The 23,587-nt window shown below is 48.9% G+C and overlaps 1 protein-coding gene across 4 annotated transcripts in view; it reads right to left on the bottom strand.

The window, feature by feature from the left end:
• ADRB1 (adrenoceptor beta 1) overlaps positions 1 to 19,832 on the bottom strand; it is a 30,356-nt gene extending 10,524 nt beyond the window's left edge. Inside the window, exons 1-3 of one of the 4 annotated variants that reach the window (XR_015805195.1) lie at positions 18,425 to 19,832; positions 13,237 to 15,437; positions 9,156 to 9,210 (exon numbers count right to left, since the gene is read on the bottom strand). Coding sequence is in view for 1 of the 4 variants with exons in the window: in XM_088169353.1 (XP_088025479.1) it covers positions 18,419 to 19,795 (1,377 nt within the window). In the remaining 3 variants the exon portion in view is untranslated. Of the gene's footprint in view, positions 1 to 9,155; positions 15,438 to 17,037 lie in introns of those variants that run through there. The other 3 variants (XR_001402808.2, XR_015805194.1, XM_088169353.1) reach the window with 3 other exon arrangements.
• Between the last annotated feature and the right edge of the window lie 3,755 nt (positions 19,833 to 23,587).

The raw sequence follows: 23,587 nt of genomic DNA, 5'->3' as shown, positions 1-23,587 counted from the left end.
ATGGGCAGGGGAGGCAGAAGTTTTCACTTTCAGGTTTTTGCTGCCAGATGGAAGGACATCCAGACCAGGGCTGAGACTGCCTTTCCTCCTCTCACCCCGGGCTGTGGCCCCAGAAGAGCTGAGCACACTGCACCCATCTAGTACATGGTGATGGGGGCCCAGAGAAGGGCAGTGCTGAGATGGACAAGTGTCTTCTCCCACCTGGCACAGCTCAGAGCATGGTGCAGGATGCAAAGGGGGCTGGTGAGCACAGGGAGCCTCTCAGGCTGCTCTAACCTGAGGATCTGTCTCTCTCTCAGAGCAGGAGCATTTTATAAAATGCAGCCTCTACTTGAAGTGACCCCAGAGGCATTTTCAGTTAAGTGGTCATAAGTTTTGAAGCAGTTGGACAGTTATTGGAATAAGTGTATGATAAAAGCCTTCCTGCCCCCATCCCTCCCACGCCTACATTTGGATTCCATGATCTCTTCCTTGTTTGAAATGATTCAGCAGTAGACTCTCAGATAGTCTCCATCTAGTTAAAAATAGTTACTTGCCTCATATGGCTTTAGCATGGTACTGTCAACTCCTAAATGTTCCACCTTCCAAAAAAGTAGAGTGAAAAATGAAAGTGAGCTTTCACACATCATTACTCTCCACAGTTAGACCTCCAGAGCTCATTCCAAACCCATCAAAGGAGGAGAGGCGAGCTGGGAGGGCGGGCAAGCAAGATGCTTGTGGTACTGCTTGGTGCCCTGAGGGTCCTTGTGAGGCTCTGCCCTCTGCACACAAGCAATCAGGAAGATGGTTTGCTCATCTCCCAGAACAAAACACCAGATTATTTTCAAGAAACATTTACTTGTCCGATTTCTGGAATGTAAGAAGGGTTTAGTCATCGCAGCTGGATGTCTCCTGATGTCAGTTGGGGGTCAAGTCAGTCAGTTCCCTGCTCCAGCAGGGAACCAGTACAGCCCAGTTAGCTGAGGAACATTCCACAGTCACCCCATAACGCTGAGGCAGGAGACCATGAGAGCCAGAAGTCCTGTCAGCCATCTCACAGCTCTTCATCTCTGTAAGCATGGGGACCAGTGATGGGCTTGCACAGTGGCCAGCTGTGCTGAACTGTGTGTGTTTTGGGAAAAAAATGGGTGACGTTGTGGCAGTAGTGGACAAATGGTGAGGGTGGGTCATTTCACTTGGCTCTCTGGGTGCTGGAATCTTGACTGTGTCTACAGCTCTGCAGGGTGTGTGGTGGGATCCTTCTGCCACAGGGGTGTCACAGGGAGGGGACACTGAGGCTCTGCAGATAAATGGAAAGTGTGTCAGGTCCAGCCCAGGAGGGGACAGACAGCACCTCTATAGTGCCCTCAGCAGCTCCTGGCACTCCCACGCAGAGGGGGAAGCATGGCACAGAGGGAAAGGCTGAGCTGCAGTCTGCCCCAGGGCCCCTGGACAGAGGTGGGGCAGCAGCCCGAGCTGTTGTGCTCATCCTGGCTTCTCCCATTGCTGAGCAGGGAACAGCTTGGTGGTATCCACCTGCTCCCAGTGCTGAAGAAGTGGCCTCTCTGAAGCCAGAGGAGGTACAGAAGCATCCACTGCTTTTCACAGCACACTTCACAGCATCAGAAACTGACTCTAGAGGCTGTATGACAAATTGCTGGTTAATACCCACATTAATTCATTTTTTCCCTCAGAGTTACATTTGCTGTGCCTGCAGAACCATCCTCTGCTCATTTCCTCAAGGTGATATGCTAAATCCTGCTCCCTGGACCATGGCAATCAGCTCTTGCTGGAATGTGATCAAGCTGCAGATGTCAGCTGGGGGAATCACAGGGACTCTGCACTGCTGAGCACCATGGCCACATCCTGGCCAGCTCCAGTGGGGTAGGATTTGCCCCAGACTCAGCCCTGTCACAAACACCTGAGTGAGCCAAGTGCTGCAGCCTGGCCATGGGGTGCTCTGAGCACCCATCTCTGTCTCAGGCAGAGCTCTCAGGTGCTGCTGCTGGATCTGTGAGTTCCTCAAACACCTGTCACACTGCCACACCACCTCATAATGGTCACTCCACCATAAGCCTTTGCCCTGGATCACTCTCGACAAATACAAGGGATGAGTCCAGGAATTAATTACACCTACAGAAAGGGAGAGTGTTGAAGAAGAGCAGAAAGGGACCAAGCTTCCCCATTTAGGATGCCTACTTGTGTACCAGACCACAGCTGTGTTTATGGGAAGAGACATTTTCACATGCCAATGATTTTCATGCACACCAGGCCTTGTGAAATTTTTTTTCCATTTACAATATTATGTGTTTTATATGATAAATTTGAAGTGTGGCTTTCGTGCATGAATGATACAGTTTCCATAATATTTTTTCATATGCAGAGACATTTTGTTTTGATCTCATGGGGCATGAGTCAACTCCTATTTTGAAGCCACTGGAGTCCTTCCAGTGACTTTCTCAGAGCCTGGCTAATCGGGAAGATGAAGCCTGATGCGTTGTAGGTGCAAGCCAGCCCTGTCAAGGGTCAGGGTAGCTTGGTAGAGCAGCTTAAACAAAAAAGGCTCAATTTAAGATTCAGTGTGAACAGCATTTAGTGTGCTTGGTGCAAAACCAGAGTCTCTGCCCCAGAAATCCACAAGCTGCAGCATCATGAGCCCCTTGGAGAAGTTGGCAGCAGTGAGTGTTCAGCACTGCAAGATGCACAAAGTGCCCATCCAGAACAGGTGCCAAGTCCCTCAGCCTCAAGGCTGCAGGAGTCAGAGTCAGCTACAGAACTCATCTGAGCGGGACAAACATGACCCTGGGTTTCCTGGATTGCCCAGGCCAGGCTCTGCACCCCCACAAACTCAGCAGCCCTGTGACCTGACCTGTGTGCCCATGGGTGCTGCCTGCATGGTGACACTGCAGGGCAGAGCTGGGGCCAGCCCTGCCACCATCTCCCACGGGGAGCCCTAAACATGCAAGGATGTTCCATGAAGACTTTCCAGACTCCCCATGCAAGTCTGGGATCCCACACAAATTCAGGCATGTGTCCATCCAGTATACATGGATTTTATTCCCCCTTTCTATAGAAAGAGTAATTTGGTTTTTAGCAGGAGTTGGAAGAGTCATTTTGGTTTTTCGTAGGAGCAAGTTTCAATGGGGAAATAACAGGTTCCCCAATTCAACAAAATTCTATCAATTTGCCTCAGCTCAGAGAGATGACCCTGCTCTGTGGGGTCAGTAAGGAAGAGAAACAGATTCTGGAAGACATAAAATGAGCAAGAAGCAGGTCAGGTGCCCAAAACTACTGACTAAGCATCCTCACTGTTGACAAGGCTTACATGTCCAGAGCTCTGTTGGTGACACAGGGGGCTTTGTGCCATGCACACAGTGCTCCTGCCAGGCAGCAAGTGGCACTGTGGAGAGGTTTGAGCAGCAGTCACCAAGGAGGGCCCAGCAGGTGGTAGCCTGTGCCTGGCTCTGCTGACAGCTCTGGCAGGGACCTGGGGCTGCTCTGCAGGACACTGGGCTGGTGCCGTGTCCTCCACTACCAGCCCTGCTGAGGAAACCTGCATGGTTTGGAAATTAAGTGTTTTGTGTTTATGAAACAACTCCTAAGAATTTGAAAAGGGGATAGTGGTGTTTACACACAAGCTGGACAGACTCTAACACAGTGCATGCTCTGTTGTGTCAACTCCTACACCTGCATAAGAGATTTTAAAATATCCCCGTGAAATGAGGGAGCCAAACAACTGTGTCCAATCAGCCCTGCCCGTGTTCCCACTAGAGCCACACTGAACATTTTTACTAATGGATGCTGTGGAAAACCTGCTCTCCATAAAGTCTTTGTTCCTGTCTGAAGTACAGGCTGCCCAAAAGCCGGGTGTGGAGCTGCAGGGGAGCAGGTGCTGGAGCAGCCTGGGTGCAGAGCTGATGGAGTGCTCCCCCAGAAGGGGGGAGACCTTGGGAGGAGCCCGAGTGTGGCAGCACTGCAGCCCACTGCTGGCACAGGGAGAGCAGCAGCTCAGCTCACACCACCTTCATCCCCTCTCAGGCAAGGAGAAGGCTTGGCCAAAGGAGAATGAAGTTGAAGCACATTTTCTTGTGCTTTCCCAAACTACCAGAGTTACCAGTGTGCTTCTCATTGTGTGTTTTAGTTTCCTATGCCAGAGAGTGCCTGGTCCCATTCTTAGCAACACAGGTTCTCTTTTTTGTACCATCTGCAGAAGGTGCTGCCTAGCCTGTGTTTACTTGTGGAGTGGCACCAGGATTGAGTCCATGGAAGGTTGTTGACCTGGGAAGAGAGAGCTTCTAGAATTTAAGGGCTGGGCAATTTCTTGGAAACTGCCTTATCAGCACGACTGCAAGCTGGAGCTTTAACAGCCCTGTACGTCCCTGGTTCCTATTCCTGCAGTTCAGTGTCCATATGCTGTACACATATGCTTATTTTGTAGTTTGCTATTTAAAACAGCCTTGGGCCCAGATTGTCACTAAACCATGAAGCCAAGATCAACTGCATTGCTGATACTGAAATCAGGGGTCAGGGAAGTCCCAGAGCAAACCAGTAGTGGGGATCTGGTGTCTGTGCACAGAGGCTGTGTGAAGGCTGATTCCAAGAACCTCACGTGCCCTTCCTTCACTGGTGGGGAAGGGAATCACACGGGGGGGTCAAGGGTTGTTATCAGAGAGCAAAAGGTGGTGAAATAGGATCAGGGAGGCATTGGCTTTGCATGGCAGGGGTGGTCACCATGGTGCAGGCTGATCCAAGAGCAGTGGAGCTGGGCTGAGGGAGGATGGATGAGTGCAGCACTCCAAGGATTTAAAATAAAACCTGACAACACATTAAAGTCTGCTGGAGGCATGAGCCTGCATTTTCACAGGCACAGAGCTGCTCTGAAATTTCGCAGAGTCAGGACAGGCTGGGTCACTGTGAACCCCCAGGGTGTCTGTAGTGCCTCAAACCTTCCTGGCTAGAGAAAATCTGGCAGCCCAGGCAGAGCTGGCACCCCTTGTCCTCCCTCAGCTCCTCTGCCAGTGCCTTGGCCCAGCTAGGTTCTGGGACAATGCAGAGCTGGGCAGCCTCCATTCCACACGTGTCTGGGGTTCTGGGGAAGGCGTCTTCCTGGGAGAGCTGTAGAGAGCAGGAACTTTGCATCTGGTATTCAGCCCCCATCCCTGAGGGACAGTCTGAGTGAGAGCCCAGGGAGCAGCCAGCCAAGGCCACCTGCCTGTCCCTGCCCTGAGCAGGACAGGCTGCTCTGCAGAGCCAGCACCAAGAACTGCACCTCCTGCATGGCTGCTGTGACAATCCTGTTTGCTCTGTCTTAGTGACTGAGGGGAGCCATAACCAAGGAAAGCAGCAGGATTATCCCCCAGCACCTGTTCCTGAAAGGATTATCACAGCTGGCTGCATCAATGACATCCTCTGGGTATGACTATGAAAGCAGCCTGAGTGACACAGCAGCCCACCAGAAGACCTCTCTCCCTCTGCATGCCCCTTTCCTGAGCATTTTCACCTTCTGGAAGCTCCTCACAGACAAAGGCCAGTCCACAAGTGTCAGTGCTGTCATGTCTGCAGAACACAGACTTGCTCTCCAAATAGCTTCACCTCTTGTTTGTCTGTCTAGCAGGGAGGCAGTGTGAGAAGTATGGGCTGTAAACTGCAGGGCTGAGAAGACAGACAGCAGCTTTAAAACACTTTAAAAACAAGCTTTTTTTTCCCTGCTCAACATTCCTTGTGTTTTTGTTGTTCCAGCACAGTACCTGACCCACTCACCTCACAACATGGTAGGGCTCTGTTGTGCTGCATTTACATCTACAGTACAATGGCAGCTGATGTAAGAGCTATTTACTGCAGCATGAAAATGATAGATTGCAGAAAGAGACATCTTCCTCAAAGCTGTTTACATGGGGAAGCAGGAAAACTGAAGAGAGTCCAGAAAAATTTTGAAGGGACTCAGCTCATCAGTGGATGAGCAACAGGAATGCAACCCACCTGTAGATGGAGGACTTGTGTTTAAAACTCACCTTCCAGACATGAACCCTGCCCCACTGTGCCCTCTGGGCTGTCTTAGGGGGTCACCTGAAACACCAAGGTTTGTTTAATCACTGGGAAATTGCCAGTGGGCTTTGCACAGTGTCCTGAGGGCTGGTTCTACCTCAGAGAGGTGCTGCAGCTGCCCCAAGGACTCTGTGACATGAGCTGACACCTCTTTCCATCAGTGCTCTCAAGAAAATCCTTCCATCTCTTAAGCAGAGGACTTGGAGAACAAATTACCACAGACACAGGGTTTTTTTCCTATAATGGAATGCAACATTAAACAAAACACTGGAACATGGAGAAAAACGAAGCAAAAAAATGCAGGGAAATAATCCTTAGCTTCTAATGATTTTTGCAAAACACTGCTGAAATTAGGTTTTATAGAGAAAAAATATATTTATCTTATCTGTCAACACTGGAAAACTATGGTTATATTAAAACTTTATTTTAAACTCTGACTATGATCCAGCAGTGATATGAAATTTATAAATAGCTTATCATACACCACAGTATAAAAAGTACATTTAGCCTCTTGTTATTGAGAAAAATTCATTGTTTTATATGAGATGGGAATTAGCTTTACCCTTCTGACCATCAAAACAGAGGAAAAAATTAAAACCACAGGGAGAAGAGCAAAAACAACCCACACATCAGAGTCTCCTGTGAAAAGGACCATAGGAAAATGGAAAAGGCCACCCTGATGCTTGTCCACATCTGGGCTGAGTCCAGGCAGTACCAAGCAGCAGAGGTCTCTGATCCCCACCGTGGTGCACAGGATTTCAACCTCTGACCTGCATAAAAGCTGTTCTCAAGCCCTGAGCCAGCCAGGTCCCCAGTTTAAATCTGTTACACTGGGCATGGGTGGCTCTTTCCAAAGTCTTCACCCTGTTGTTTTTGGCCATGGCTTTGACAGGATGGCTGCAGACAACTCCTTGTGCCAGCTCAGCTTCAAAGCAAGAGAAGTGCTGTGGCCCTGGTACCAAGTGCAAGGCACTCAGAGACTCTGCTGACACGGCTCAGTGACACTGGATATAAACTGGGTATTGAGTCTGACTGTGCAGCTGTTTCACTTGGCCAGGAATTTCCACATAGCTCATGATGCTGATGCCTCTCCTGTGTTCTTGTCATGCTCCCGATGCTTCCCAGTAGTTCAGGTACCAAGCTCAGCTACAAAGGAGTAGAGCCTTTTTTAAAGTTTTTTTTTTTTTTTTAAACCTTAAAAAAAGGGTTTTTTAAGCTGCTGGATTTTTAAGGTGCTCCTTGAGTTCTCTAAGCAGCCCCACGTCAGTGGTGCCTCTGCCAGAGAGGACCAGCAGCTTCCAGGTGGGAGAGGATCAGAAGTATTCTCCTTGGATATTTCAGTCTTGGAACCTCAGATAGAGGAGACAGCATTCCTTTATCCAAGCTTCATTAATATCCCATAAAAAAAGACAAATGCTCTTCATTCTTGGAGCCAGGCAGAGTCAGTGTGCTCTGCTCTGGCTCTGGCCATGTCCCAGACTCTGTACGTGTGTGGGGGGGATGCAGACCATGGGCTGTGACACAGCAGCACAAATGCAGCCCATCAGGATGCTGGCTGGCTGCAGAGCATGCAGCAGCACAGGCCTGCAGTGCAGAGGCCATCACTGAGGTGGCAGGGAGTCTGTGACCACAGGGTGGCTGTGGAGAATGCTGTGGAGCAGCACACAGAGGGAAGATGGGAAGCTGGTGGCAGGAGGCTCCAAGCAGCAGCAGCCAGGAGCCAAATTGTGACATGGGGAGATAAGGCTCTTGATGGATAGACCTCAGAAGGTTTGAAGGTTTTTGTTCTGCTTGGATAAGCAGTGAAATATTCACACAGATAAGCTTCAGAAATGCATCTGATCTGAAGCCCTTTGTGTCTTAAAAAGCAGGGCTGGAAATAGAACAAGAGAATTCCTCTGTGGCTTTTGTGGCTCCTGGGCTTTCCTTCCCCGGCACCAGGATGAGCAGAATAACCCACACAAGCAAACCAAGAGTCAGGACAGCTCTGACAGCCAGATCTTCCCTGAACCTCAGGCACTCAGCTGTGCCTGAGTACCAGCCTGGATGAGGGCTGGAGGCAGCACTGAGGATGGCCAGCAATTAACCTGCACTTGGAATTGCAGTGCTTGAGTGGAGTGCCTTTGGAGGGTGCATCACTTCCTTGGAAATAAATTAGAGTCCTGTACTTTACTCCAGCAAGTTTCCTTGTACCATAAGTTGTTTAAACAGTTTGTCATTATGCATTTCCCATTCAGACAAAAAACAGACCACAAAGCCCGAGGCACCAAGGCTGGTAGGAAAACGGAAATCCTGCTCCAAGTGGGCAGAGAGCAGCTCCCTGGCTCTGGGCAGCACTGGCAGACCCAGAAAAGGTTTGGGGCAGGAAGCAGCAATTTCTGGCTCTGTAGAAACCTTTCAGGTTCACCTTTGAAATATGACTCCCAATCAGTTCTGCAGAATTTCTGTCTGAGCATCCCCCAACTTTGGCATGCCTTGGGGAGGAACCAGGTCCAAAACCCGAGGTCAGAGCAGCAGAGAGCTTCCAGCAAGCCAGAGAGTCCATTTAGGGTCCCTTTTAGGATAAGCTCATCTCTAACCCTGTGTCTCTCCAAAAATAAATTTGCCATTTTTTACTTTGCCCTAATGTCTCCCCATTCACCCCCTAGCTTTAACCTCTTCCCTGCCAAGCCATGTCTGCAGTTTACAGGAGAAAGTTGTTTATGTTAAATAGCTTTGTAGTAGTTTCCTCCTCCGCCACCTCCCTTCCTTCCCCAATAAAAGCCCTACGGCATGTTTGGCAAAGCCTGTAAACAAAGAGGAGGGTTTGGAGACCCAACAAATATTTGGTGAACCCAGTGGGGAAATAATGTCTTTTTTGAAGGACGTTACAGCCTGAATTCATAATAGAAGGAAACTAGTGTCCACCCTAGGTAAGGAATTGTCTACTTGAAGTGACCAGGCATAAAATACAGATGCCCATGCAGCCAAAAGTCATCACTGAGTGCAGGGGGTTAACCCTGTGTTTTCTTTCCCAGTCAAGATGGTGCTGATGGCAGCAAATCTATGCGTTTGCTAATCTCCAAATACTTGAAGTTGTGACAAGTGGCAGGGAAAGGAGAACACAAAAAGGCAAGAGTGTTTTGACTCACCTAGGATGATGAACAGAAGCACAAGGCAATGAAAATCCATTAGCCTGACTGCTCCCTGCAGAGGAAAACCAGGCACACAAAATCCAATTCATTATTCTCTTTCTTATTTAACGCTAAGTAAGTCATTGAACTTTACTACTCTATCTATCCATTTTCTTTAGTAGTAGGGCTGCAGGAAATCTTTCTCTTCTCAAAGGGGGTTTCAAGTTTCTCACTGATATCATGTAAAAAATACTTGGGAGTGTATGAGCAAAAAATAACTGCATTTCAAAGGGAGCTTGAGCCATGCAGATAATGATAATTTTTCTTCTCTGAAGCACAGAACAGAAGAGTGGAGGCCCCTGGGAGCTGGGAGCACCATTGTTCTTCTTCCAGGCCATTATCTGGAGACAGGCTCTGAGATAGACTCCGATGAGGCCATGGGAAGGATTATCTGCTCCAAGTGCTAATGGCATGCATTTGACAACATCAACCATTTAATTTATGAGGTGCCTTGTAACCTAAAGGCAAAGAAATTCATACCATGCAATAGCCCAAACACATCCGGTGCAATTAAAAATTGTCTGCTCAAAGCCCAGCCTGCTCTACAGCCCCATTTACCTAATCACAGCTATGTAGAAAAGTTCCACCTTCCTAAGAGGCACCTTACTGGACTTTGTACTATGATGGCAGCGTTATATAATGAGAAATATATTAATGGAAACTATCCAGCACTGAAATCATTCCAGTCTTTTTATCACCACATTCCTTGCTCCCACATAAGTGAAGTGTGCAGGAATAAAAGCAGCTAAGCATCATTCACTAGCAGACACACATGATGGGGATTGCTCACAAGCCCCTAACAGCTCAGTGGTGCCCGTGAATGTTGGGATTCATACATACACTTTGGGCAAACAGAGCTGCTCATACTGGGGAATTATTTTTCAACTGCCCCTGGCTTGTGGCCATGTGACAGTCTTGCATTGGAGGACAGTTTAGTCCTGTGACCCACATAAGTTGCTCTTTCAGCTGCCCTGGCCCCAGTCTCTGTCACAAGTTTGTCCCATGCCCCATGCCCTGGTCTTGGAAATAATCAGACTTAAATAATTATGTTTTTCTATTGCACTAATATTTGTAAAAAATTAAATTTATTTTGACTTCTCACATACAGTGAGAAGCTTAATGGCTTAGTCACTAAGCCTCTGAATAGAATATTCAGAGCAGCTTCTGAAAGGTAGGAAAGGCTTGGGTGGCAAGTCCTCCTTTTTCAGCACCAGTCAAGCAAAACAATGGGTCAGAGAGGGCTGATCTGGGTCTCAGCTTCTGCAGCATCACCACCAGACATGAGATTTGGGATCACAGTGATGGATCTGAATCAGGGCTGCTACAAAAACAGAGGACCCCTAACCCATCACTCTGCATCTTCCTATGCCAATTGTTACCCGTATTTGTGCATCCTGCTGGGTCAGCTGCAACAAGCCTTGTCTAAAAGGGTTGGATTTCAGCCACAGGAGCCCCTGCCCATGCAGCACCACAGGCAGCAGAGCCAGGCTGGGGAGCAGGACCTGCAGTGGGAATTAAGGGCTGGGGAGCACAGGGGGCAAGTACCAGCCCTGGCTTGGATGGGCTGATGCTGAAAACCACAGACAGGCATCCACCTGTTGCCAGACAGCTGGTAACTAGCTGGCACTGAAACAGGAACAAAAACTCTCCTGTGGATGTTCTCAAGGTGCTTTAGAGCACTGCTACAACACTTGTCACTGGCAATTACTGCAGCAGCTCCCTTGTGCTGCATATTAGAGAAAAGCTCCAAAAAGCCCGAGTATTTGACACAAGCTGTTTTGTGAGCATCCCCACACATGCTCCTGTGTCAGATCCAGCCTGGACGCACTGGTGGCGATGGGACCCTGCCAGGGGAGCAGCGATGCTTCGGTCGGGGCTGTGTGTGAGCAGGAGGTCCCGCATTGCCCCTCCTGCCATCCAGGGAGGATGGAATGCTGCCTGCCAGGGAATGCTGCCTGCCAGGGAACGCTGCCTGCCAGGGAACGCTGCCTGCCAGCGAACACATCTCACACCGCCCTTCGCGTCCTAAGTGCGCTAATTGAGATTTTATTTGACGGCTCCCAAGTGAGCTTTTAGGGGAAGAACAGACAAACAAAACACCCCTGGCTGACGGCGGGGAGCTGTGAAACAATGGGAGTTTTGTAGGACATCTCCCAGTTTACCTGCTCCAGGCCAAGAGGAAGCGCTCCGCCCTCCGCAGCACAATGAGGGGGTGACACTCACCTTCGTGTCACCTCTGGGGTCCCTTCCGACCCTCAGGTGAGAGGGGCACACATTACACACCGAAAGGGAGCAGAGGGAGGTGACTGGGGGCGCCGGGAGCTGTCTCTGGGCTGGCTGTGGTGGATGGCAGTGGTCCATCACCATGGCTTGCACAGGCTGGGCAGTGGCATCTGCAACCCTCACTGGAGCAGTCAGTGCAGAGCTCTTCATCTGCACATGGAAACTTTCACCCCGAGTGCTGTTCTCCCTTCCCCACTAGGAATTCCCACCAGGGGCTTTTCTCAATCCCTTCCTCTTAGCAAGAGGTCTCTAAATTTCAGCAGCAAAGTGCTGTTCAAATTTTACCACCTGGAAAAATCTTTTGTGATGAGCAATTGTGCTGTCCCTGCGGTTGTTCCTTACAGTGGCAGGGTTCTCCTCTGATGGAGGGCAGCTTGCAGATTTTAAGGGGCTGCAGCACTCACCTGGACCCACAAAATTGGCTTGTAGGTAGCTGAAATATTTATACACCTAGCAGCAGCTGAGATTTTGAGCTCTTTAGTGTCTCTGCTTGCCTCTTTGGTGTATACACCAAGAATCTGCCTTTCAAAGCATTGTGCCAATGGGCTTAAGATCAATTACCAAAATAATTTTAGTAGGAAGAAGCCAAATATCATGGCTTTGAGAGAGATGCTGAGCCAGGCTTGCAAAGGTACATCACTGCCTAGAGACATACAACAGTTGCTAATGGCTAAGGCACTGAACTAGTAGAAAATCCTCATTTAATCTCATTAAGGACAACAGGATTCGGTGCATTACACAGGATCAGATGGGAAGGGTACACCATTACATCTGAGATGCTCTGCTAATCATGGCGATGGCAAAAGTCTGCAAATGGTAAGTTTCTGTTTCCTTCTTTAGGTTGTCAACCTGGAGGTCAGGACTCGTTTTGATGCCTATTTGGCTGGGAATTTTGCACTCTGGTGCAGCCAGTATTAATAACTCTGAGCATCAGTCCTGAAAGGAATGGGTACAACCAAACCTAGAACACTCCCAGCACCTGGTGTAGTTCATGTTTGGATTCAAACAGCTGCCAGGGAACAGACAAAAAAACTTGTGCTGCTGGGTGCTAAGGCCAAGCAGGCAAACATTACCATGAAAACCTGGAAGCCAAGTGGGGCAGGAAAGAAAGAAGTTGGCTTGTGAAGTAAATGCTGCTGGTTTTGGTGAACCAGGAAGCTGCTCACCAATTTACATAACAAACCCAAACTCCATTTCCAGCACGTTCTGTGGCTGGCTGGCAGGAGAGAGGATGAGTCAGGGCAGGGGCATGGCTGGCAGGCAGTGCCAGCACACCCGGCACACCCTGCAGCACTGCCACCCCCGAGGCCACTGGGCACCTCCTGTTTGGCACAATGCAAGAGAAGGCTGGCTCCAGACTGGGGGATGGCTCCAGGTCCAACAAAATTCAGCTGGAGCCACTTGGAGAGGAGAGGGAGATGCTGAGGAGGTCCCAGGTGTCCACGGCTGGCCGGGGAGCTGCATGGCTTTACATCAGCTGCAAGCTGCCCAGGTGTGCTTTGTCTGCTGCTGTTATCCACAAAGAATAACTTCTAGGAATGTTTTAGGCATATTTTAGCTGCCAGTCCTTTGATGGTATGTTCCTATATGGAATTGGCTGACCTCTCATACTTCTTAACCTGTGTTTCTACAGTGCCTCTGCTTGGTGTACCCCTCTCCAAACCAATTACACTTTACCAGTAAAAGACAATACCTACAGCATGGCCAAAGATACCCTAGTTTTCCTTTTTGCATTGACAATCCTGTGTTTACTCACCAGCATCACATTTTTTTTCCCTTTTCCCATCTTGGTCACTTTTCCCAGCAGAGTTTGACAGGCTGAAGTTACTCAATTGCAGGGATAAATCACCTGCTGTTACCATGGGCGGCTGCTCCTGGTGGATGGGCAGGCATACAAACATCTCAGAGAAAAAGCAGATCGATTTCTTCTGCAACATGATTGTCACAAATATTGTTGATCTTACATTATGCGTGATTGTTTATATAAAGAGAAAGAATCTTTACTTCCTCCTGGGGCGTTTGGGAATTTGGCAGGGTGTGAAAGCGACTCAGTGGTGCATAGGGTAATGCTCCTCAGAGAGAGTGTGCTTAGTACTTTTGCAGGAGATCACATTAGTGCTCTTGACAGAATCAAACAGAAAGTCCCAGGTGAACAATGAGTTTTTAGGATGAAAAGTAAAACGTTAGGAAGGTGTGTACATCGCCATGAATTTGCTTTATCTTGCTCGTTGATGTGGTGGTAACAGAACTATTTTTAGGTATAATCCTTCAAACAGAACATAACTTCTCCTTTCTGATTAGTACAAAGCTGGCTGCTAGTCAAAGGATAATTATTTCCCAACACATCACCTAACACACACCAGCAAACAAAACCCTCATTATTTGAACTATCCAGCACTAACTGTTGTTTAGCAGTTAACATTTTCTTGTCGGCTTTAAATAGGACTAATTGCTGCAGCTTCATTAGCAGAGGTCATTTGCTGTTGGTAACGATACTTTTCTGGAGATAGTCTCTCGTATGAGATTAGATTATCAGGTCAAATTCTGCTCCCAGTGGCAATGATGCCTGACCGCATTTGGCCTGACAAAAGTCTGCTCTTTGCAGCTCACAGTTGCCCAATTTCCAGCCCTGCAGCTGATATATTACATAAAGGAAGTAAGTGCACTCCACCAGACGGGAAATTACAATAAATTAGGAAAGTGTGCAGCACAATGCAGGTTTGCAAAATAGCCACTTAAAAGTTATTAATAAAACCTAAACCTCAGATAGAGTTTAGGAAAAAAAAAAGCTGGTAAAGAAGTTGTCCTTATAGTCGAGGACATGTGGATGCCCAAGAGGGAAAGCAGCATCTGCGTAAGAAACAGTGCATGCAGCAACTCAAACATCCAGCTGATGCTGTCAAATACACAGTTCAGATCATAAGCCACCTTTTTTGCACAGTTCTATGCTGCTTGGAGCTATAAACAGTGGATGCTGAGGGTTGCAGTCTCAGAGTGGAGAGGATTTGCAGGAGGGCTTCTGTGCATTTCTCACTGGTGAGGAGTTCTGCATGTCTAAAACAGCCTCAGCTTCCCTGAGCTCACAGAAAACTGAATCCAGTTCTTCAATCCGGTCTATTCCCATTTAAACACGTGAAGAGAGGCAGCCTTCTTTCCAGAAGTGCTGAGCAAACACTGCACAGAGTGTGGCCGGCGCCGTAGAGAATCGGGCGTCTTCCATGTGGAAGTCTCCAGGCATCCTCGCCAAATAATTCTGGTCCTGGCAGCTGCAGGACATTTTCTCTGAGCGGATTTCTGGTTTACCTGTGTCTCCATTCCCTGCAGGCCCGTGGATCTTTGCTGTTGCTTTCCTGCCCACGTACGTGTGCAGCCGCATGCCTACCACCTTTTCTTTCTGACTTGCAGCTCCAACTGCTAATCCATGTCTGGTTTTCGTCAGAAAAAAATATTCATCCTGAGCGTTTGACTCATTGCCTCCGGAGTATTTCAGCTGCCCCACAATGCTTCTCAGAGTATCCTTCTTCCCTGCAGAGAACAGCCTGTTCTGAGTGTGATCCACAGCAGACTGCTCGCCAGCAGCCTCCCCTTCCTCGCACACGTGTGTGCCATATGTCCTGCTCTGCCCTCACTGTTACTGTGCCACCGCCTTTTCCACGCCGTGCAAGACGGACTGGCATCCCCTGTGCAGGCTGCCAGTGGGATTACTTCAGCTGTCTACAAAGGCACTCAACGTGTCAGCCTCCAGACTCAACCAGCAGGTCCTCAACTGGCAAAAATTCAACAGCAGATGAATCCTGACTGCTTTGCTGACACAGCTGGCCCTTCTGAGGTCAGTGGGCTAAACTCATCCTACCTCAGTGCCATTACACTTGTCCAGGAGATGCATCACCCAGTACAGTTCTTCAGCAGGGCAAGCAGAGCAAGTTCTGGCCATAGGTTTCCCACCTAAGTTGGACCCTGTTGAGGCAAAATTGTCACCACTTTTTAAAATCTAAGGACAGGAGTGGTTGCATAGTTAAAACTGAGTGTGTGAACTGACTTATGAGATGAAGAGCCAAGTCCATTATGCTGTCCTGCTCCATGCAGTAGGCACTGTGCTTCCCCAGGATCCAGCACCCTGCTGAGGATGAGGGCTTGACAGCCACTTCAGTTCCCAGCCAGGTGTTGGGATCCTGTCCTGCTCTACCCAGCAGGCAGTGACCTGGCCCTGCACGGGCCCTGTGATCTACAACGTGCACAAGCAGAGCAGTGCTGTCTCCCCATCCCATCCCATCCCATCCCATCCCATCCCATCCCATCCCATCCCATCCCATCCCAGACATGCACAGCCAAACTCTCACTGCAGTTGCTGACATCAGATATCATCCAGTACACCCTTTTGGTCCTGTTGTGTTTGCTGCAATCAAAGATAAAACCAGATTTTTTTTTCATCATTTGTTGTAGAGTGGCAAAGCCCACTTTGCTTAGCTCCTGATCTGATATAACCCCAACATTTTAAGGAGCCCATTTTACTGTTATCAAGAAAGACACATTAACTGCAGCTCACATCACATTCCAATAACACCAATGGAAAAGTATTATTTACTTCTCCAGTCCCTTTATTTTGTACTTGCATAAAAAGAGTAACTTTTTTTCCCCCTGAAAATACAACATTAGAAATTGCAAAGGACAAATTCCTTAACTTTGAAAACAAAGAAAAATGAACAACTGGTTTCCAAAACAAACCGCGAGCCACCACCCTGAAGAACTCGCTTTGGGAAGTGCTGCTCCTGGGAGATGATATTTAATTAAACTATACTCTTGAGTTTAATAAAGCTAAAAATTACTTCACTTTTATTCAGCACTGTCTTTTTGTTTCTCTGTCTGTCATGCACTCATTTCAGTAATGAAAAACTTTATGAAACCACAAGGGTAGAGCACACCTTCATAAAGCAATAAATGAACACAATCTTTTGGAGCAGGGGGACAAAACTGCAGCACTTCTGCTCACTTAACTCCTTATTTAGATCAATGAAAAGTGTAACATTCAGTTATCATGACCTGCTTGGGCAGGATCAGGCCTGCTGTCAGCATGAGGTGGACCTACTTGTGGGGTGGCATGTGATGCTTACAGAGATTTCTTTCTACTCAAGACCATTTTAAGTTTTCAAATTAAGTGTCCTCTGTAATGTTAAATATTCTGGTCTCCTGACTCTCAGCCATGTCCTCCTATGACAACAACAACAAAAGAAAAAAAGAAAAAAAAGAAAAAAAGAGAGAAGAATATATTCCAAAAAGGAATAGTTCAAGAAAATGAGTATTCATTATCAGAGTGGAAACACCTTGTCTTTAGTCATTAATTTAGCCATTAATTTTTTCCCATTAATAAGGGAAGTCAGTGGACCTCAGTGCAACAGGAACACAACCATACTGGGTTTCAAACAGGTTTCTTACAACACTGTGTCAGGAAAAGCCATTAGATCAAATTGTATTGGTAATCTGAGCCATCTTTGGAGAAAAACAAATGCTGTTCTTCCCATTACAGGTTGGTATTGTTTCAAAACCTATAGAGACACACTTGTTTGTGCTGCAATGGTATTTATTGCACATAGACCAATTACTTACACAGTAGTAAATTGCACCAAAGTATAAATATGTTATAAAACACACACACAGAGGAAAATAGAAATGACACACAAGTGCTAAAATAACAGCAGATTCACGTGAGCATTTGGAAATAAAAATAATAGAGTCTCTTAAGATATTTTAATTTATAATATGGATATATTTACAGTACCTTCGAAAAATAATATTTAAAAAGTCACTCTCTCAATAAAACTATAACAGATCAGACAAAACCAGAAATCAGGTTCAGGGTCGGTGTTACTGAAACCTCCGTTTCCTCTTCAATCTGCATGTGTGTATGTGTGTGCAAGTAATATCTTCAAATAACTTTACAACTCTTTAACACTGTGCAAAAAACGACTTTGTCGCCATTTTTTAAAAAAATGTGCAGTAAATTTTGGTTGCCAGGATTCTCCCCCCTCCCCCCGTTCATCTGTAGTTACAATGAACAAGCTGCAGAAGGTTCCTCATCCCCCCTCCCCGGCCCTTGCCATAAAACCCTATTAGTGGTATGTAAATATGCTGTTTAATATAAACATGGTCCGTTCATTCCCCTGTACAATATGCACAGTTTGAGGTAGAAGTTTTCAGCCTGACTGCTATTGTCTGGCCGAAGGAGATAAGCACAGTAACTCACTGCTGGCTGATGCAGAAGGAATAAGCACAAGAGTGCGGGTTGGGTTGTTTTACCCCCTTTCCAAATATACCAGTGCTCCTCACTGCTCATTATTTTCTCTCTCGCTGCTCTGCAGACGAGGAGAGCACGGCTGCTCCGAGCTTTAAACTCATCTTGCCGGCAGGTCTCGGTCTTGCCGGCCGCGCTCTGTGCCCGAGCACCTGCAGCGCCGACCCCGCGCCTCCCAAAATCCCGGTGCCCTGGGAGAGGGGATGAGCCCCGGGTTCCGGCGGGGGTGGCCGGACCCCAGCTGCGGCCGAACTCGGCCACCAAGGGCCAGCAGCACCCGCTGGTTCGGCCAGCAGCACGGTCCTGGGACAGGCACCCGAGCGCGGGCGCTGCCGCCGCGGTCCCCGCGACAGCGCGTCTCCTACAGACAAGGTGGCTGTCTCTGGGATGGGCTGTTTATTTATTTCCTTTGTTCTCCGGTCAGTGGGTTTCCTGTTTTCTGTAGTTTAGGATGAGGTATTTCGTACACCAGTTCACCTGCTTTTATTCCTAAGTAAACACCCGCGCTCCCCCTGCCAAGGCAGGGATCGTTTTGCTTGGCGATAGCAATACACCATCAGGCAGCTGCCGGGGATCTCTCTGCTCCTGCGTGTCTCCCTGCCTGCCTTTCCCCCCTGTCCCGGCTCCCATGCCGCCCCCCACGCCCCCCCTATACCTTGGACTCCGAGTCGGAGGCTTTGCTATGTCTCTCCTCCAGGCTGGACTCGCTGCCGCCCCGTGTGCCCCCGTTGCAGTCGGACCAGGTCCCGGCCAGGCTGCGCTCGGGGGAGCCCACGGTGCTGACGAAGCCGCCGGGCAGCCGGGCCAGCTCCCCGCCGCCGCCCTGCAGCCACCGGTCGGCTTTCCGGCGGCAGCAGAGCAGCCTCTTGAAGGCCTTACGAAAGTCGGGGCTGCGGCAGTAGATGATGGGGTTGAACGCGGAGTTGGCGTAGCCCAGCCAGTTGAAGAAAACGAAGAGCCAGTCCGGCACCAGGTCCCTGTTGAAGACGTTGACGATGTTCACCAGGAAGAAGGGGAGCCAGCAGAGAGTGAACACCCCCATTATGATGCCCAAAGTCTTGAGGGCTTTCTGCTCCTTCATGGCCATGATGCGAGAGGTCTTTCGCTTGCTGGCCCGGCCGTTGCCGAGGATGGGCTGGTGGTGAGGGTGAGCGGGCAGGGGCGTCTGCGGCTGCTCCTGGCTGCCGTAGAACCGGCCCTCGCACCTATCTATCTTCCTCATCTGCTCCTTGGCCTCTCTGTACACCCGCATATACACAAAGATCATGATGAGAAGGGGGATGTAGAAAGAAATGATGGACGAGGCGATGGCGTAAGCCCTGTTGGTGACGAAGTCGCAGCAGCCCGGATCCTGGTAGCACTCCAGCGCCTGGGGGTCGTCATCCCGCCACCAGTGCATCATGATGGGCAAGAAGGAGACCAGGGCAGAGATGGCCCAGACGGTGCAGATGATGCCCTTGGCCCGACCCTTGGTCATGAGGCTTTGGTAGCGGAAAGGCGAGGTGATGGCCAGGTAGCGGTCGATGGCGATGACGCACAGGGTCTCGATGCTGGCCGTCACACACAGCACGTCCAGCGAGGTCCAGCACTCGCAGAGGAAGGATCCCCAGAGCCAGGTGCCCCTCACCACCAGCGTGGCCCCGAAGGGCACCACCAGCAACCCCATCACCAGGTCGGCGCAGGCCAGCGAGGTGATAAACAGGTTGGTGAGGGTCTGCAGCCGCTGCGTCCTCCCGATGGCCGCGATCACCAGCACGTTCCCGGCCACGATGAGCAGCACCACCAGGGCCATCAGCAGGCTCATGCCCACAGCCCACTGCTGCGACAGCAGCTCGGCGGCGGGCAGCTGCCTGTTCCCGGGCGGCACGGCCGTCACCCCGGCCACGGAGCGGTTCGGGGGGCCGCAGTCCGGAGGCAGCCACCCATCGCCCATGGCTGTGCGGGGCGCTCCGGCCGCCGCTCCGCACCGCGCCGCGGGCAGGAAGGCGGCGCCGCCGCCGCTGCCACCGCCCGGGGGCTGCCGCATGGCCCCGCGCCGCGCCGCCGGACGGGACCGCCCCGGGACCGCCTCTGTGCCGCCCTGGCACCGCCCCGGCACCGCCCCGGCACCGCCCCGGTACCGCCCCGACCCTGCCCGCCTCCAATCGGCGCAAGGGAGCGGGACTGAACCGCCCCGCCCGCGCACCGGCGGTACCGCTGCCCGTATCCCTCATCTATCCGTGCCCCTATTCCTGCTCCTATCCCTGCTCCTATTCCTGCCCTATCCCTGCTCTCTCCCTATCCCTGGCCGTACCCCTGCCCCTATTCCTGCAGCTATTCCTGCTCCTATTCCTGCCCGTATCTCTGCCCTATTCCTGCCCCCTATCCCTGCGCTATCTCTGCCCCTATCCCTGCCTCTATTCCTGCCCCTATCCCTGCCCTATTTCTGCCAGTATCCTCCCGGATCCCCATCTTTGCTCCGGCTGCGCTCCCCCTGCCCCGCGGCTGCCGAGCACAGAGCCGCCTTCCCGCACGGCAGCGTGGATGTCCTGGACAAGGGATGTCTGTGCCCGGCAGCCGCAGGGCAGGCGGCGGATACAGGCAGGGTGGGTTCCTACCGGCTTCTGGAGCAGAACTTACTTCTCTTTACCCCTGGAAAAAGCAAAATGCTAGCACTGTCAGTATCATTCTCCACTGGAGAGTGATTGACATCCCCTCCCATTGGATGTCCCTATCACGGACAAACGTCGCTCTCCCAATCCCCCTCCTCTCCCAGCCCGGGCAACCCCAGACCCCCATGTAAAACCCGCTTAAAGGGATGATGCTGCCAGCTCCTGCGGCTGTCGCTTGTGCCCTGCAACTCCCCGATGCGAATCCTCTTTTCCCCATCTCCTCCAGCCCTGCCAGCGCAAGCCACTGCAGCGTTGGGAGGTGAGAGTTCCAACTCCCTTTTCTGGCTTTTCTCTGCTCTATTGAACATGTCTCTCTGGATTTTTAAAAATGCATGCAGTAGCTTTTACACAGTCTGGTCAGAACCACTGAATCTAGGGACTGCTCTAAGTATTAATGCTACTAGTACCATTATTTGGTAATGAGCAGTAAAGTATGTGAAACATCGGGAGACTGCAATGCCCAGATAACCAGCAAATCCCTGCCCAGGTCCCATCCCCTTCTGTGAAACCTGCTGCTTGGAACTTGTTTGGTTAGATTTTCATTTACCTGCGTGGATCTCTGTTCTACTCTGCTCCGAAGCCGTAAGACTGCAGTTTACTGCATTTTACTTCTGTTTTAAACTTCTTAAAATAATGTGGAGCCACCACTGAGTAAATGAGAAAAATGTCCGCTCTCTCCTGCCTTTTAAATCATTGGCATGTCTTTACAGCAGCACCAAATGTTCCCCACAGCACTCTGGGAGCAACTGGAAGGCACATTTATTTTCTTCCCCTTATATATTTATTCTGCTAAGATTGCTCTGCTGTTCCAGCTGACCCATAAAAATCCCTTGTAGGCTTAGGTTTGATTTACAAGGTCACAACCTGGGGAAAAATTATTTATTTATTTACACTCTGTTTATTTAACCCTGACTAAAGGCCACACACCAGCAGGGACCTGCTGCTTGGCAAACCATTCCCTCATGTTCCCATGGACTTTGCTTTGCTACTCGTCATCTGCTGGACCAAAGCATGACCCTCTTTAGTGGGAAGGAAAGAGGGCATGACATCTTCAAGAGCAGAGGGAGACCTTATGCCAAATGAAAAGCAGAAGAGTTGTTTCCAGGAGTATTTGCCCAGGTCTGGTATCTGTAATCCTGATCTAAAAAAAAATAAAATAATATTATGAAACCAGGTTAGTGGAGCTGTGGGATAGAAACAATTTTTTCTTTTCTACATTTATCTGGAACACTTAAAGTAAGTATGAGGCCCATGATGCATCATTGCACCAAAATCTTCACAGATGAGATGCTTGGATGGATTTTGTGAATGTGTACAGTCCATTTTAGCATAAAATCAGCCAGAAAAAATTCTGATAAAATCTTAACTATTTTTCCCAAGATGACACTGAAGCAGTGGTGGGGATACCATGCAGCTGTTTTAGTTGCTATTCCTGGAGCACTATCCATCTGTTGTCTGTCCAGATCCATTATTGCTGTAATATCTTTATACAGTTAATAAATACTGTAAACTAATAAAATGCCAGCTCTTTGCCTGTCAAGCTGTCCTATCAGATCTCCAGCAGGAGGTCTCTTCCCACCATAAGAGATGATAAGCTTAAAGGTTGGAGGAGTAAAGGAAATTATTAGCAAGTATGCAATAAAGCACAAGACACATAATTGTGTGTTGCTTCTCCGTGTCTTTGCTGGTTCCACACGGGTCAAACTGGAATGTCAGATCAGAGCTGGAGCCAGAATGTCTTTGGGAAACAATGCATCTCCAAAGGAAAAAATAAGCAAGTTTACGAATTCTGTACAGAATATCCCTCTGGCCCTTGCAGCACAGAGCAGCCAAATATCCACTGTATGCTTAACCCCTTTCAGAGCATTACCTTTTGCAAATCTCCTTTAACTGTAAATTTCCTTGGTTTTTTTGTTTGTTTGTTTGTTTGCTTGTTTTCATTTCAGACTGCTTTTTAACGTGATTTAAATACTTCCCTTTATTTGCATATTATTTAAGGATGTTATGTTAGGTCAAGAGAAGAGCTTACAACACTGAAATGGTTTATTTCTACTTGCTTTCCAAATCCAAATTTTTAATAAGCAACTAATTTATTTTTTCCTCTGGAAGTCTTAAAAAAAAATTAAAAAGAAAGCCCAAGCTGTCAGTAGTTATTAGAAGAGATCAGTCTTATATTGCATAGAGAATAACAGGTAGATCCGATGAGAATCAAAACGTATTTCATTTGAGGAATCCTGTTGACATGAGCTGTGAAACCTCAGCATTTCAGGAACTGGAGTGGGCTATGTGGGTGTATTTTTAAACCTAGTCCTTTGAGATGCTTTGCACAGCTTCCAGCTTGTCTTTGTGTGCCTGCCTTCATGCAAAACAAATCCAGGATGAGAGTTCTGTTGAACGGGTTCTGTTCCTACCAACAGCACCAGCAGTGGGGCAGGAGGCTGGGACTGACCCCTTTCTTCATCCTAGCTGTAGCTAGGGCAGTGGATTTGCTGTTGCCAGCTCTGGCTTGCTGCTGTAGGCAAGTAGGCAATTCCTGAATCTCCAGGGCTGCTCTGAGCTCTGTGTGCCTTGTGATGCTCCTTATGACCCAGAAGGATCTTGTCTTCCTTGCCCAGTCTTGGTCCAGCCACGCCTTCCTGAATCAAATTCAGGGACCACAATTATTAACACAATGCCCTCTAAAAAGATGAGCTATTTGTTCTCTTAAGGCATTAATCAAAGTCCACTGAAAAGCCTGGAAATCCTCACATTGATTTCTGTGAGCCTCATGTTGTCATTCCTTCTCTGGAGAAAAAGAACCACCTAAAAGCAAATTAAAAATGCATTTGCTGTCCATTTTTCTTCCTTCTGTTTTCCTAAATCTCTTTGCAAACTTAACATGCATCTGATAAATCATTTTGTGTTTGCTACCTGGACAGCTGACTAAAACCTGCAGGAAAGCAGGTGAGGAACAACGCTGTGAGTCCTCGTGTGAAGTGATCAGGCTTCACCCTCTCCCTGCTGGCCCAGGAAGAAATCATCACTTGGCTCTATTCACACTGGACATTTGTTATTAGAGAAATAGAGACATGATGGAACACTGCCACAAGATCCATGTCTCTTGTTTTTAAAATAAACATCTTGGCTTTGACTTGACGTTTATTTTCCATAAATGCCTCGGCTTCAAT

This window comes from Sturnus vulgaris, chromosome 8, assembly GCF_052056855.1.
Source record: "Sturnus vulgaris isolate bStuVul1 chromosome 8, bStuVul1.hap1, whole genome shotgun sequence".
NCBI classification, from domain to species: domain Eukaryota; kingdom Metazoa; phylum Chordata; class Aves; order Passeriformes; family Sturnidae; genus Sturnus; species Sturnus vulgaris.
The sequence above is the reverse complement of the archived record's forward strand: the minus strand, read 5'-3'. Positions and strand labels throughout refer to the sequence as shown.